At 44.9% G+C, this 16,551-nt stretch overlaps 1 protein-coding gene across 2 annotated transcripts in view; it reads right to left on the minus strand.

Moving 5' to 3' along the window:
* Window positions 1–451: 451 nt before the first annotated feature.
* Window positions 452–16,551, minus strand: part of SEMA3A (semaphorin 3A) — a 181,502-nt gene continuing 165,402 nt past the window's right edge. For both annotated transcript variants that reach the window (XM_056845996.1, XM_056845997.1), the window contains 4 exons: window positions 15,434–15,591; window positions 10,729–10,796; window positions 3,714–3,856; window positions 452–1,737 (listed from right to left, as the gene is read on the minus strand). In XM_056845996.1, the coding sequence (XP_056701974.1) occupies window positions 1,282–1,737; window positions 3,714–3,856; window positions 10,729–10,796; window positions 15,434–15,591 (825 nt within the window). In that variant the 3' untranslated portion in view covers window positions 452–1,281. The remainder of the gene's footprint in view (window positions 1,738–3,713; window positions 3,857–10,728; window positions 10,797–15,433; window positions 15,592–16,551) is intronic.

A 16,551-nucleotide genomic window follows, 5' to 3' on the forward strand; every position in this document is an offset into this window, starting at 1 on the left:
TTTTGGACTGGGGTCAATGCTCTGCGAACACAGTGGTGTTGGGACTTTCAGATTCCAGAGCATACTTGCCACAGTGACTGGCACAACTAACATAATACCAACCAATTAGATTCTATTACCTACAGGGTTCCATTTTCATCATCCACCTAAGGTCATGAACAGAGGAAATATTTTAATGCTATTCACAGTCTTTGGAAATCAAAAGAAAATATACAGCTTAAGTCAACTCAATTTCCCTTCATTGCCAGAATTGGTTTCTCTTTGTGTCAAAGTATTACACTTTGAAATCTTTCATACCAAAATATTAGGGGAAAATAAGGGAGGACACAAACGGCCAGGCTTTTGCCAGAATAGCTCAGTTAGGTGGAAGTTACCCATCATAGAGAATGACTGCTGAGTAGAAGCTTGATTGGCTTACTTTTCAGAATAAGTTTCCAAAATAACAACAACAAAAAATTACATCTCAGCAACTGAAAACTGTGTAATCTGCTTTTCCCTAAAAAACTTAAAACTAAAAATTAGAATAATAGAATATGATCAGACAAAAGGCCTATTCTATTTTTTTCTCTCTATTGAAAAGAGCTCTTTTGACTGCATATTTTTGTGGTACATTTAAATTATAGCTTTAATAAAATATATCTTTAGGTAAAAGGTTAGGGAAGGAAGTCATCAGTAGTAGGTCAGAGCATTCCACTTCCTGTTGCTGTTGCTTCTGATAATGAATGATTTATGGAGAACTGACTCTGATAGGCAATTGCATACAGTATTGATTTCATACTTCCAGTACGTCTATAAAAAAGAGAATGGGTAAACCAAACCAAACCAAATAGTTCTTGTGCACAACTAAGTGTGAAGGTGTCCATCAGCTTTACAAGTCCATTCAGTTTTTATGCAAGTTCAAGAAAAAATAGCATTGCTGATGATAGTTGTTATGTCTCTTCTACTTATAATTCCTTTTCAAAATGGCAGCATGACAGATGATATTTTTATACCTCAGGCCAAATAGAAATGCCCATTCAGTCTCACTACAGAATCCACTAAACAATAAGTTAGTTCCAGAGTAAGTTTGCATCCTTGAAACCTAGGGATTGGTGGGATAAGTCCAAAAGGAAGGTTTGAACTGGGTTCATTTTAAATCAGGTGGAAATTGTTTGAGCTTTCCAGCTCTTTGTAAACATCCACGCAAAAGCCATGGAAAAGTTCATATAAATTGCATTTCATTTCCAGTTATCTGTCTATGCAAGTTTCAACTTGGAGGAAGTTCCTAGAGGTAATTGGAGCTCAGACACTTCGTGGTGCTCTCTCAAATTCATGGGTCCTCCTATTCCTACCTTTCTTGTTCTCTTGTAGATGCTTCCATTTGTTCGTGTTCACTTGGGCGTTGGTGGGCTTTTGCCGGCGCTGCTTGCGGTCCCTTCTCCACACCTGCTCACAGAACTCATCCATTGTGTTCAGATTGGGGTGGTTGATGAGCTGCATGAAGTCCCTGTACCAGACCTTCTGGCTCGGGGTCATGCCGTTGGAAACGTCTTTGATCTTGGCACTGTCACCATCTTCCTCTTTATGAAGCAGCTCCTCAAGGTGTTCTGTGTCTATTATCTCCAGGGTCACTTTGAGAAGCGTTTGTATGAAGCCATGCTCTACAGCATGACACCAGTAAATGCCTGAATCTTTCCGCTGTAAGCTCCGTAGCAGAAGGCCTTGGTCTGTCCTGATTAAACGGTCATCTACTTTGATCTGTGTGGGAGACAAAAAGGTTTCAGCACAGAGTGGTATAGCAGGTGGTAATGAATTGTATTGAGGAGTCCTGAGTTCAAACCTACTAAATCAGGGGTGTCAAACATAAGGCCTGTGGGCCAGATCTGGCCCCTTGAGAGCTCTTATCTGGCCTGTCAGCCAGCTGAGGCAGCCACCACCCCTCAATCTGGGCTGGCGAGGCATGGCCAGGCCCGACCAACTGACTTTTATGCCATATCCGGCCCTTGTAACAATTGAGTTCGACACCCCTGTACTAAATGATGAAGCTCACTAGAAAAGTCACTTTCCGTCAGCATAATGACAGTAATGTTGTAATGAAATACTGCCCTTTTTGGAAGGAAAAGGCTGCCCTTTGGGGCCAGACTGGCTCCTTGTGATGCCAGATCCCCTCTCCACCATTGTGAACCCCAGAAGCAATCCATGTCTTTCTGGCAATGGTGCTGGACCACTGGGGAAGGTCTTGGAATACAAGCCTGCCACCCTGCACCCTCTTGTCCAAATGGCTCTCCAGCATCAATTAATAATCAGGGATATACAAATTTAAATATAGTTTTATAAAGTTTTAGATGTTCTTCTATTGGGTCACATTATAAATAAATTTTGAAGTCAGTATTATCTATCCGCCCCCCCCCCTCATTTTTTGCCGGCAAGTCACAGTTGACTTATGGTGACCCCACAGGGTTTTCAAGGCAAGAGATGTTTGGAGGTGGTTTACCATTGCTTGCCGCTGCATCAAGACCCTGGTATTTCTTGGAGTTCTCCCATTCAAATACCACTGATTGTGACCTCTGGAAACAAAATGCTATAAAACTTTTGAATGTAGATGTAGAGTTAAGACCATCATCTGAGAGAAATATGCCCTTCAGATCTTTAGTACAACCTGCCATTGATCTCCAACTTCTAGTGCCTCACCAAGTTCCGGTCTATCCTTTCTTTCCCTTTCTCTTTGTGTTCTCTCAGTTCAGGTGAAGCTGTCCAGGCAGCAGGGGAAATGTTATTTTGTTAAAAATGAGGTGACAAAGAGACCTTGCTAGATTCCTACTAATCCCCTCAAGCACCTTGGGAAATGAAATGCATAGCCTTTATATAAAGGTAACTGCTGAAGTGAGGGGGGCATACACCATTCCCTTTTTAACAATATCCATACAATACAGACCAGGAATACTTTTTGTTTCCATGGAGATGTAAAAAGGGCCTCTTGAGAACTACAGTTTTGTTGTTGTTGAGACTCATAAGAACATAACAAAGGCCATGCTGGATCAGACCAAGGTCCATCAAGTCCAGCAGCAGCACTATCCTGCCTATGTTCCACAGCACCTAAGATAATAGGCATGTTGTTGTTAATAGGAATGATTGTGAAAACAAATGCAGTTGGATTTTATAAATGATATGGCTCTTCATTCTTTCAGAATGAATGTTGGATCAGATCCCATTCTAAGGGACTTCCGATGAGCACTTTGACCAAGTGTGATGCAACTTCCATTCAATGAAGGAGGATTTGGTTTCCCTGATCTTAACAAGTATGCCTGATGATATAAGCTAACATCTACTAATTATTGGGATCACTCCTTGCAGTTGGACTGAGAGCCCAGAAGTGCACATTTTTGGCTAAGAGTGGCAATTCAGCCTCCATTGACAGATGGTGTAGATAACACCTAGTGGTGAATCTGCACCTGGGTTTTACTGCTTCTGACAGCTCCTCCATTAATTTTTTTCCCCACCTAAAGAACTAGATGTCAGGAAGCAAGGTGTGAGCGTAGCCTTCCCACTAACACACATGCTAGTCTTCTATTTGGAGACAATTTTTCTCTCTGGAAGATCGTTCCACACAGACTTAGGTTTATCACTTCACTGAGAACTAGGTCTGAGACACTGAACTGTGAACCTGTAAATCTGCAATTCAAGTCTAAAAGCCATGTTGGGACCTAAAGGGTGACAACATCTAGAGGACATACCTCTTCCTTGCGGTCCTCATTTTGCTTCTGGAACTGCCAGTAGACCAGAGCACGCTGAGATTTTGGACTGCACTCCAGGAAAGTACTACTGTTCTCTACTCCATAGATAATCTTCTCTTCAAGCCCATGTCCACTTGGATTATCTGCAAAGAATGAGGAAGGAAATATAATATGACTTAAACATTACCATAAGTCAGTGTATGCCCTCAGCAGGAAGCAAGCTGAACAAGTTGTGCAACAGTTTTGCGCAGTATCAAGGTTGCCAGAGAGTCTTGGGTGGCCAACTGGAAGAACATGGAAAACCCAAACGGAGGTGAATGGAGATTGCACAGGGGCAGATCTATGTCACGCTGTCTGTAATAAACCTTGCAATAATATGATAAAATATTTTTGAATTATTACTTAGATGTTAAAGACATAAGTGTTAATAATAATGCCACTAGTAAAGCCAGTACAGAAATATGTTGATTTGTTCAATTCTCTATAGGGCAAGAGGGATCTTTAAAAGAAATCTGGGCACTGGGTTATATAAGTTTATGGGATTTTATTGGTACGTACGCTTAACAAGAATTTATCTCTCTTTAATTACATCAGAAAATTTGCTGCATACACCCAATATCAAGAAATTTTCAGAGGATTAAATTTGACTCAACCTAGCTGCTAATTCTATGTAGTATATAATCATAAAACAATAGTCTAACCAATCACCCTGACTTCAGTGGACTTCAAAGGGTGTAACTAGGGTTTCCAGGAATGGCCTGTCAGCCAGCAGGAGATGGGGGAGGTGGGGACTTACAGTGGAGGGGGCATGCGATCGGTGCCCCTGGTGGGATGACGTCATTTCTAGCACAACTCAGAAGTGACATTATCACGCCGGGGGTGGAATGCTTGAGCGTCACCATGCTGGGGCCACTGATACTGCACCCCCATCGTGGTCAGCTAGCAATTCTAGGCGTAACTCTGCTTCAGACAGCACTATAATTGTGGTTGGCTATTATGCCTGCGATGATGTTCACAGCAGTCAAGGGCCCGCAGATTCTCCATCAAGACAAGAACTGTAGGCATCTGGTCCCCAGCTGCCATGCAGCGGGGCCTAATTCAGCAGGTGTGCCTTCTTCCCTTGTCCTCAGACAGAGAAAGGTGGGGATTGGGTACCACCCTAACCCACCTCCTCTCCTCTAGCACTACTCCCTGAAGAGTTGGTCTGTCGTCCTGCTTGGCCTCCTCTCCCTCAAACCTTTTGAAGGCTCTAGCCAGGTCTGGGGCATGCCCAATGGCCTCCCTCTACCCAGAAGCCATACGGGCCCAGCCTGTGAGGGGGCAATAGCGCCTCCTGAGCCATTTCTGCCTCACTTCCATACCCAACCCCCAGGCTGGAGCTTCCCAACCACTGATAGTCAGACAGGTGGCTGTCAAAGGGGCCAGTTGTCAGTGGGTACCTGACTCTTAAAGGGCCAGTTTGCCTTTGATCAGCTGGCTGCTTTGTGGCTCTTTATAAGGTGTATCAGTCACCACACTGGGCCTGGTGGACGTTGGGCATGACTCTGTGGGGGGATGATAAGGAAGGGGGCGTGGTGTTGTTTCCACTGCCCCTGACAAGAACCTTTCAGAACTTTTGCTCCAAAAGTGAGAGATTAGAGTGAGGGAACAAGTGGACTCGGTAAAGTGTTACATGGGGACTGGCATCGGTTTATTTATTTTTCGATTTATATCCCGCCTTCTATCCCTGGCTAAGGATTGTAAACACAAACAAAATATTTTGGCATCAATTAATTGTATGATAAATATTCGAAACAGTACTATTAATCCACTACCCCTTAGGTACAGGGTAATTAGTCACTGCATTTGAAAAAAATGAGATCTTGAAAGTGTTCAACGAATAGAGTTTGGGTGTGGTGTCAGAAGATTTAATTATGCCTCAAGAGAGCCTAATACTTGAACAGAAAGCTGTAAAATGTAAAGCTTCCCAAAGTACTAAAATGTGTTTAGGTTATATGGCACTGCAGTTTGTTGTGGCAGCTGTTAACAACCAGAAATCTTGTTTTTGTGGAAACAATATTCAATTAATCATTTCCTCGTGTGAGCTGTATAATTTATGGAAATGTAACAAGGCTAATAAACCAGGCCTTACAGACGGGTGAAAGAAATACAGTGAAATAAATTGCTTCCTTTTCTGTAACAACATTTTTTCAAGTTATCCATCAATTTGCTGGGAAGTCTGATTGCTTCTGGATTTATATTGCTTCTAGTCCAGCGCCACAAAGGCAGTGAGATATCAGATTTCAAGACTTCACCTTAACTCTTAACAAAAGTGTTGCTATGGATTTAAATGGTCAGGATACAATTATTGTAGACTGGAAGGGTCAGTGATCACCATTATGGTCTGTCCTATAGCACCTAGAAGCCTAACAGCCCAACACTATGCACAGTTAGACCCATTGCTTCCAATGGACTTAAGCATGGCTATCTGCCCAAGATGAACACAAGAAGCTGCCATCAAGGGGAGTACTGTCTACTCTAGGGTTGCCAAGTGCCCAGTGGTGGTGGGTAAAATCCTGCCAATCCACTGAGCTGCCCATCGACCAGCTGAGGACTGTGCCCGAGCTATGCGCCTACGTCACTTTCGGGTTTACTGGAAGTGATGTGGATGCTGTAGCAACCTCTGCAGAAACTCTAGGGAAACCATAGAGTTTTGGCAAAGATTGATAGAGTGCCTGTGTCACTTCCTAGTAAACCCGGAAGTGACGTAGGCATGTCGCGCTCGTGTGCATCGCACACTGCTGAAGAGCTCCCGCCAATGGAGCAAAGAAAAAAGCCTAGTCTACTCTGAAGTAGACAGAAGTTTTCCACAGTCTCAGATATTTCACATCACCTATGATCGGATCCTTTTAACTGGAAATGCCAGGGATTGACATTGGGACCTTCTGCATGCCAAGCAGATGCTCTACCACTGAGCCACAGCCCCTCATCCTGGCAGAACCATGTTATACTTCCATGGACTGCACTGTCCGCGCTATCAGCCTGGAGACCATGAAAGAATACACTGCAATGTTATTATTTATTTATTTAATGTATATCCTGCCTTTCTCCTTAGTGGGGGCCCAAAGCAGCTTATATCCTTCTCTCCTCCATTTTATCCTCACAACAACTCTGTGAAACAGATTAGGCTGAAAGAGTGACACTGGCCCCAGGTCACCCAGAGAGCTTCCATGACAGAGTGAGGATTCTGTGTCTCCCAGATCCTACTCCAACACTCTCACCACTATACCACACGTGTATTCATGTATTCTTGCCACAAGAGGAAATGGGAATGGTAAGATGCTGGAAAAGCCAAAGCTGCCCCGCAGAGTCACACAGCCTAAATAAAGGATTTACTCTGTGAAACAAAGCTACTTCAGGGGAAGGACTGAGGTCCATGGGCAGGGGGGGGGGGCTCTTTAACTGGGTAGCAAACCCTTGTCTGAACAGCTGAGTAAAGTGTGTGTGAGAAGATTTCAAGTGGGAGAGAGCAGTGGAGCACCTGAGCTCCTTATTCAGCTGCCTGTCTTTTAGTCAAACCAGCAATCAGCCAGGCTTTGGCCATTGCATTCTATGGCATTGAGGTCCCGCCCCTCTTCAAACCCAACCCTCCTTAGGCTCCACCCCAAAAACCTCCTGCCAGTGGCAAAGAGGGGCTTGGAAACCCTACTCCCTGACCTCAACACCCACCTTATGGCACATAAAGACATGGATCTGCCATCTACTGGGAAACTCCGGCGGCTGTGCTTCAACTGCCTGGGAAGGCACTCCCTAGGAGCCCCCATACAGGAAGACCTGAGCCAGGGCCACTGGCTGAAGTTCCTCCATGCAAGGGGAAGTGAACTCTGGGCGTGCTCAAGCCTTCTCCTTAATGAATTATGTCATTAAGCCATGTTAAAGCCATGTTGACTATCCGCATAGGGCACAAAGACAGGATGGCACCCAACTGGAGCAAATTCAGGACGAGTAACGGATTGATTCGGGCAAGAGAAAATATGAAGAAGGCCACTTGCTTTCAACATGACAGGCGGTGACAGAGTTGGTCTTCTGCTTTCCGTATAATAGAATGCACAATGTTGTTTTCAGTGCCCTCTCGTCAAAAATAAAAATTAGAAATGTTGCATTCTGAGGCATACTGACTTAGGTATTAGATGCGCTGGCTGGAGTGGGCTTTCTTTGCAAGCATGTGCATGCGCACACTGTTTTGGCCCAGATGGCAAAATATTGCTCAACAGGTGGCTGCTGTTCAGCATACCACGTGGGCAGCATACCTGTGTCCCCATTCTTGACTCATACAGGGTGGTGGAAGAGGACAACAGGCCTTCCTCAATTGCCTTTTACCCTCTGGAACCTGGAGTGAATGACACTAAAGAAGGGAGAAGGGAATTTTGCCTCAGTAGTTTAGCCTACAGGGAAAGGACTTAAGAGGCCATGGAGTCCTTCTTGAGACATCACTGCTTTCTATGGCCCAGGCATGAACGAGGAGCAAAGACAGGCATTTTGACTGCAACCAAACTAGTAATGACTAGATTTTTCCATTGGAGGGCAGTGCTGCATAAAATTCTTCTAGATTTAGAGCTATTTTTTCCTGTAGTAACTTAATGTCCATGTAGCAAATTGATGAACTGGGAGGAAACAGGCTTATAAGCGATCCTATATTCAGAGATGAGACAGAAAGAGAGAGAGAAAGAAGGAGAGAGCCACGCTACCTCTTAACCTCCAAAGCGGATCAATGCAGTACAGAAAACAGTTCAGGGGGATGCCTCACCCATCCTTTTCATTGTTTGCATTCACCAACTCACTAGACAATTTTTCATGCCCAAGGAGGCCAGGGGCATTACTTGAGCTATGTTTTTGAGGTAACTGAACCACCGGAGGCAAGCATTCAGTCCTTCTGCTCTGATAATCTGGTCTGGATACAAGGCAAGTTCAACACACATGGCTAAAAGTTGGCAAAGCACCTGAGGCTGTCTCATAGGCCATTTTTGCATGGTCAATTTTGATGCTCGCTCCAAGCTCTTTTTTAAAATGCAACTTTAAAAATGCCTTTTCACAGTCCTGACGCAAAAAGAGAAGTTCCACTCGCCTGCTCCTTTGTTCCTGTTTGCATAGTCATTAGCATATGCACAGTTAACACACCTCCGTTATTGTGCATGGTTCCTCGAGGGAGATTCTTCATGGAAAACTCCAAAGTTTCTGACTGGCAGTTCTGCTTCCTCCACTTGGCAGAAGGGCTACCTGCTAGGGTTGCCAGGTCCCTCTTTGTCACCAGTGGGAGGTTTTTGGGGCAGAGCCTGAGGAGGGTGAGGTTTGGGGAGGGGAAAGACTTCAATGCCATAGAGTCCAATTGCCAAAGTGGCCATTTTCTCCAGGGGAATTGATCTCTGTCACCTGGAGATCAGTTGTAATAGCAGGAGATCTCCAGCTGGTACCTGGAGGTTGGCAACCCTATGCAGGGCCCTGATGTTACTGGGAAGGGAGTGTGCATTTCTTTAAAGTAGGCTGTCAAAACTTTTGGTCCATCTAGGAATTTGGCCTTATTGCACTGATGATGTATAAAATATTAGGTGTTTGAAAACATTTGTTTTATTATATTTTTGCATAACATAACTTGCCCTGAGTCTGCATTTGAGTAAGGCAGGTTAAAAGTGTCCTAAATCAGTAATAATGTGCACTGGCTGACCTGAGATTCAGGACAGACTTTTAGTGCTGACAACTGGTCCATATAAACTCAGTGATATGAGAGGGATGAGCATTTAGCAAATATGGTTTCCTAAGTGTTCAGAGCATTCAAAGCACTTCAACATGCATAATATTTGGGTAATTTTACATACTTTATCCACACAGCAGAATCAGCCTCCCTGGGTTGTACCATCTCAGATGGAAGAATTGTAGGCAGGGTAACTAACTGTATTTAACCCACACACTTGCATTCGTAACTTAGGTAACTGGAATTAATGTTGACTCACAGATTCTTAAGTGTAAGGATGTGTCACTGGCCACCAATATTAGGTTAATTCATGCCATCATATTCCCTATTACTATCTATGGGTGTGAAAGCTGGACAATGAAGAAAGCTGACAGGAAGAAAGTAGACTCCTTTGAAATGTGGTGTTGGAGGAGGGCAGCAGGAAAAGAGGAAGACCCAACAAGAGAGGGGGAGAGAGGGGGAGAGAGGGGGAGAGAGGGGGAGAGAGGGGGAGAGAGAGAGAGAGAGAGAGAGAGAGAGAGAGAGAGAGAGAGAGAGAGAGAGAGAGAGAGAGAGAGAGAGAGAGAGAGAGAGAGAGAGAGAGAGAGAGAGAGAGAGAGAGAGATCTTAACACAAGAAGGGAGGGGAAGTGTTCAGCTATAAGAGTTCCAGTGCAAGAGTTCAGCTATAAACTTGTTTTGTGCACATTTGTCTTTAACTGCAGCTATACATTATATTCAGGAGCCCCGTGGCACAGAGTGTTAAGCTGCAGTACTACAGTCAAAAGCTCTGCTCACGACCTGAGTTTGATCCTGACAGAAGTTGGTTTCAGGTAGCCGGCTCGAGGTCGACTCAGCCTTCCATCCTTCCGAGGTCGGTAAAATGAGTACCCAGCTTGCTGGGGGTAAAGGGAAGATGACTGGGGAAGGCACTGGCAAACCACCCAGCAAACAAAGTCTGCCTTGGAAACGTCGGGATGTGATGTCACCTCATGGGTCAGGAATGACCTGGTGCTTGCACAGGGGACCTTTACCTTATACATTATATTAATCTTCAAATAGTCTACTGTGAGATCATGTCATGGAATCAGAGATGCAGCCTCGTTTTATGCTCATTAATTTAGAAATGTGCATAAAATTGCAGCCAGTTAACTTAGTGGCTTTACTTCTAAATAAACATCACAGGTGGCTATGGGCAGAGAGTTACAGTACTGGAAGTGCAAATTCAGTGCTCTGTTTTCCACATCTGTGTCCAATCCTTTGCTGTGTGAACCAGGGAAACATATTCTGCAATAATCTACAAATTTACCATGATGCTGTAGATCTGAGCAGTGTGTAAGGGGATCCCCATTCCGAATATCTTGCCGTCTTGTGCGTCTGAAAGGAACAATTTACAAAACCAGATTAATTTCCAGTGAGTTCAGTTGTTGAATTTCTACGCAGATTTTTTTAAAGGTTAAAAAAGAACTGACTTCTCCCCCCTGGCCCTAACAACTGCATGACTCACTAACATTTTCCTGGCCAAGGAATAAGCATTGAGAAAGTTTCTATCAGGTGGCTGTGAGCTACACAGCTGATAAAAAAGATGGCAGTTCTAGGGATATGCAAAGATGGGTGACCCAACAGTATACCAAAGTCACAGGATTGATTCATTGCTGCGGAGGACAACATTACATGCCATTAATATCTTTGCGCTAATAAGTCAATACTCCCAACCCACACAAGCATCTGCTGCCTTGCATGTTTCAGGAAAGAGACAGAGCAAAGCCTCCAGGGCCCATTGATCATGACTCAATTAACAGTCTGATGTGCAGGCATTTGGATCAATGAGAGTTCATGGTAGCTCTAGTCACTTAGCACTCTCAAATATACAGGAGATCAGTCAAGCTGGTTTCTTCCAGTTAAATGATTTGGATGGACAGAATTCAGGGGCATATTCAGAGTGCAGCCCTAAGCAGGTCTGCTCAGAATCCTGCCTAGGTGTATTAAGTGGGGCTTACTCCCAGGAAAGTGTCCTTAGGATTGCACTGCTAGACTCCAATCTTATAAGAGTTTCATAGGCGTTTTATGCATGGCTATTAGGAGCCCTGTGGCGCAGAGTGTTAAGCTGCAGTACTGCAGTCAAAAGCTCTGCTCACGAGTTCGATCCCGACAGAAGTCGGTTTCAGGTATCTGGCTCAAGGTTGACTCAGCCTTCCATCCTTCCGAGGTCGGTAAAATGAGTACCCAGCTTGCTGGGGGTAAAGGGAAGATGACTGGGGAAGGCACTGGCAAACCACCCCACAAACAAAGTCTGCCTTGGAAACGTCGGGATGTGACGTCACCCCATGGGTCAGGAATGACCCGGTGCTTGCACAGGGGACCTTTACCTTACCTATTTACCTCGTGGTCACCCCTCCAACAACTTTGGGTCTTTGTTTCGATTATGTATGCCGTTTCCGACGGTCAGATGTCGCCTCGCTCTCCCCCTGCTTTTCTTCGCGTTTTGCCCGCTTTTTCAAATTTAAGATAAAACATGTCCCTGAAAATGTGGGCAAAACGTGGTGAAAAGCAGGGGGAGCGCGAGGAGTGACCGCGAGGAAAACAGCCATGTATAAAATACCATAGCTACTCTGCTTCCTCATGGCACCCTGAAAACTCTGTGAGAAAAACCACTCTGTTAGGGGTCATTCTCAGAAATTTCCCCAAATGATAGTTTCCCGTTTCTGAGGGGAAAAGATATGACAAGATAAACTGAAATTTGTAATCTGCCTTCAAAATGGTGAAAAATAACAATGTTTATCTAAAGAGTCTGAAGCCTTGATAAACCTAAGCAAGGGGTCGAACAAGGTTTAAATTAACTTCTGTAAAGATGGGCTACAAATCTGCAACCAAACTCCACACAAAATGGAGTAAATTATACATGCTGAACATGACAATTTAGTATGCCCACAGTTCTGTGAGGGGTTTGATTCCCTATCAAAGTCTCATTATTGTCTATAGATTAAAGCAACATTCTCTCCCTTCCTGTCTTTGATAAGGTTTTGTGTCATGTTTAAATGTATGTTGTAGAAAAGGAAAGCATTTGAAATTGCCTGTCCTTGTTTCGCTTGCTACTGCAGTATTCATTTTCTGTGCTTCCTTTGTATCAAAACAGCACTTGCACAAAACCCCAGTTCAACCCACAAAAAAGGGATGCTCTAGAGCAGAAGAAAAGAACAGCGTAAACACAGATGCTGTTAACAGGCTGAATACTTTACTTGGAGAAGAAAAGGGACACCAAAGGAGTGAGAAGCCAGGCGAGGGGAAAAGAGGATTAGGTGTCTGAACAATGAGGGCATTTCACATCCAAGCCAAAGTCAAGAGCCCAGAACAATTGGGAAGCTGCACTGCCTCATAGACTGCAGCATTTGTGGCACTCAATGGTATTCCTCTGCAAAGCCTAGAGAAAGTTGTACAAACACTGCCAAAATTTCACGGATTTTCCCCATTTATAGAAGGACCATCCCTCAAAATGCACTGGTTTTAAAAATGGCTAGAGAAGCAGAAAAAAGAATCATCAACAAATCGAGGGGGGAATCTGACACAGAAATGAGGGGGGAAAGAGGGCGGAAATGACATAGGCTGATATTTATTGCATTAGAAAAATACTAGATCCCAAAGCACTGCCAACCAAAGTCTCCTTTTCAGATCATAAGGACTGACAAGGGCCTTATTCTCTGTCCACGTGAAGCATGGAGATATTGGGATCCTCTAAGAAATGCCCACCCTGAATAATTCTGGATTTTCCTTTCCCACCCCAAAGGGAAAACAGGCCATCTTGTTGTGTTAACCACCTTAATTGGTTGCCCTGCTTCTGGTGGGCTTGTGCTGTAGGAGTCGGACCTGGCACCCAGATTGGCTAATGTCATATTAGTCCATGTTGGAGTAGATCTAAAAAGGGGAGGTGTTCCTTTGTTTGGGGTTCAGAAGACGTGGTGTGTGTGTGTGAGAGAGAGAGAGAGAGAGAGAGAGAGGAGAGAGAGGAGAGAGGCTGTTGCTCAGTGGTAGAGCATCTGCTTGGTATACAGAAGAAGGTTCAATCCCCAGCATCTCCAGTTAAAGGGACTAGGCAAATAGGTGATATGAAAGACCTCTACCTGAGGCCCTGCTGGTGTAAGTGGATGATACTGACTCTGATGGACCAAGGGTCTGATTCAGTATAACGCACCTTCATGTGTGTGAGCAGTGAAGGAGGATGTTGCTTGCTGGTGTGGCTCCGGAGGTTATGCATGCAACAGCTGGCCTCCCTCTGAGGCTGGACCAGGTGTTCAAGGATTGTAAGTTAACTAGCCAGTAACTTTTCTTTCATGTTCTTGTTATTTTGCTTAGCTGTACCTAGATCTGTCTTGTAGTTACCAATGAGTTTGAGCCTTGAAGTTAATAATGTTGTTTAGCTGAAGTGCCTTGCACATTTTCTTGCCCACGGCCTTGACTGCTCGACAGTGCTACTGTAAGATTCCCCCTTGGGTGCTGATTTTCTTGTCGACACCACACAAGAGGAGTAACTTAAACTAACCCAGGGTGGTGGCACACTACTGGAGATAAGAGAGGGCAAGAGTAAAATTTTGCACCCAGCTTTCTAACAGGACTGCATGCCAGTGAGAGGCAGAGAATATACAAGTGGGGGCCTGCAAAACTTGCAGGGGATAATCCCATTTCCTCCCCCCATCATGGCTCCAGGCTTCCTCCCCCTGAGCCCCCTCTCTTACTGGCTCACCATGGGGAGGCGTGCAAAACTCGTGGGGGAGGGGAAAAACCATACCCTTACAGCGATTGGGTATTGGCAGGCCTGTCAGCGGCTCCTGGGCTCCGCTACCATGGACAGGCTCTCCTGCGGACGGGCTTTGCCGCTGGCTACCAGGCTCTGTTGCAGATCCCTGTGGTGCTTGGCTGCGGCAGCCAAGCCCAGCGTGGAACCGGCCACAGTGGATTCCAGGCTCTTTCTCCACCACAATCACCACTGGGCTCTAAACATGTGCAAACAATGCTTTGTTTAGTTTTGGGGGGATTTAAACACCCTCCTTTATTTTTTTTAACTTTTGGGATTTTTTTGCAGACACGGGGTTTCCCACGTCTGCAGAAAAACCTGTTAGGGGGAAGTATGCCCCCTACCTGTGGATTTAAGTATCCCAGGCAGGGGGCATAGGTGGGAATTAGATATGTAGATTAAGCTGAAGAACACCGAAAAGAAGACAGTTATACCAGCCATTACAAATGCTCGTGCCAAGCTTGCTTAGTTTTTAACAATAAATGATAAGACACATCAACAGAGACTGGGTCTTTCACTTGATATATGGTATGAACCTTCATGTCCAAAGGCAGTTGACCCTTGAATGCCAGATGCTGAGGACAAATGAGTAGGGCTTTCTTCTTTTGGAAGCTTTTGGAGGCATCTGGCTGTCCAGTGTTGCAAAGCAGCTGCTGGACAGGATGGGCCCACCTTGTTCTGCTCCAGTATGGCCAGTGTCATATTCAGTGCAGTACTGGCAACACTAGCCCACAAAAAAGCTCATCTTTGGATCTACCTTCCAGAAAAGATCTTGATGCTCCAAAGCTTAAACTTATTTCAGCTTTATCGGCGATGGCATATTTGTGTATTGCAGCACTTTGGAAGAAAGATAAAGCACCTTCTTTAACGCTGTGGAAGCTTAAAACTTGGGATCTTATAGTTATGGAGAATTTCGCTTTAATGGTTAATCCAATGGATTCAGACTCTAAGCTATCTCACTTTCTGGACAAGTGGATGCCTTTTATTTCTTTTTTGGAGGCAATTAAATGTCATAAAGGCTGGGAAATCCCCTCCAAATATAGGTTTCTTTTTTCATATTTGTTCAATTTATAGTTCCTGAAATAGTGTATTTTACTTCCTTGGTCTCATGACCATAGGACTTTAAATCATGTCCAAAATCTCCACTGTGTTTTATTTGCATTTATGTCACTTTTACTTCTGTAAAAAGACAAAAACAAGAAAGCTTGATGAGAACTGCCCTCACCTCTTTGCTGCGGGGAAGTAGCGAGAGCAGGAGGAGCCGTCCCATGCACAGTAGGGATCTCGAGCAAGGCAGCACTCGGCACAGGCTTTCCCATACACATCACAGCGGTGTAAGGGAAGCTGGGAAACCCCGACAGATGAGCCGATGTAGAGCTGTTGCTGGGGGGGAAGGGAAGAAAGAAACAGGCATTTGTGCCAAAGGCAATTATAGCAGGTAGCAAAAAGGAAGGGTGTTTCATACGGTTATACTCCTCCCTCGGAATCCAACTTCTGTGTTCTGCTGTGATGGCTAAGAAAAGAAACTTGTCGTCTGCCCCCTAAAGGGACACGTCAGACAGGCAATCTGCATTTACGCAGCAGAAAACAAGAATGTGGGTCCATTTCCATCTTAGGCCCTGTTGGGCAGGGTTACCAATTCTGGGTTGGGAATTCCTGGAAATGTGACAATGGAGCCTGGGGAGGCTGGGGTTTGGGAACGGGAGGGACCTCAACGGTGTAAAATGCCACAGAATCCACACTCCAAAGCAGCCATTTTCCCCAGAGGAACTGATCTCTGTACTTTGGAGATCAGTTGTATTTCTGGGATGTCTCAGGCCCACCTGGAGGATGGCAACTCTACTGTTGGAACATCCCAAGCTATCCTCCATCAGTGGATACAGCCCAGCTATGTACACTGACCCTGGCATGATATGGGACTGTGCCAGGGGTTTCTTCTATTGTTCTTGTGCGGGTTCAGATGCCTCTGTAGTGGAGAAGCTGTTCTTTGCTGGGCCAGAGCACTTCTGGGATCAAAGTGTCCACACATAAGTGTTTGTAAATTAAGAAGAAGAGTTGGTTTTTATAAGCCAACTTTCTCTACCACTTAAGGAAGAATCAAACCGGCTTACAATCACCTTCCCTTCTCCTCCCCTCAACAGACACCCTGTGAGGTAGGTGGGGCTGAGAGTGTGACTAGCCCCAGGTCACCCAGCTGGCTTCATGTATAGGAGCGGGGAAACAAAACCAGTTCACCAGATTAGAGTCTGCTGCTCATGTGCAGGAGTGGGGAATCAAACCCGGTTCTCCAGATCAGAGTCCACCGATTCCAAACCACCGCTCTTAACCACTACACCACGTTGG

This window comes from Euleptes europaea, chromosome 3, assembly GCF_029931775.1.
Source record: "Euleptes europaea isolate rEulEur1 chromosome 3, rEulEur1.hap1, whole genome shotgun sequence".
Lineage (NCBI taxonomy): Eukaryota > Metazoa > Chordata > Lepidosauria > Squamata > Sphaerodactylidae > Euleptes > Euleptes europaea.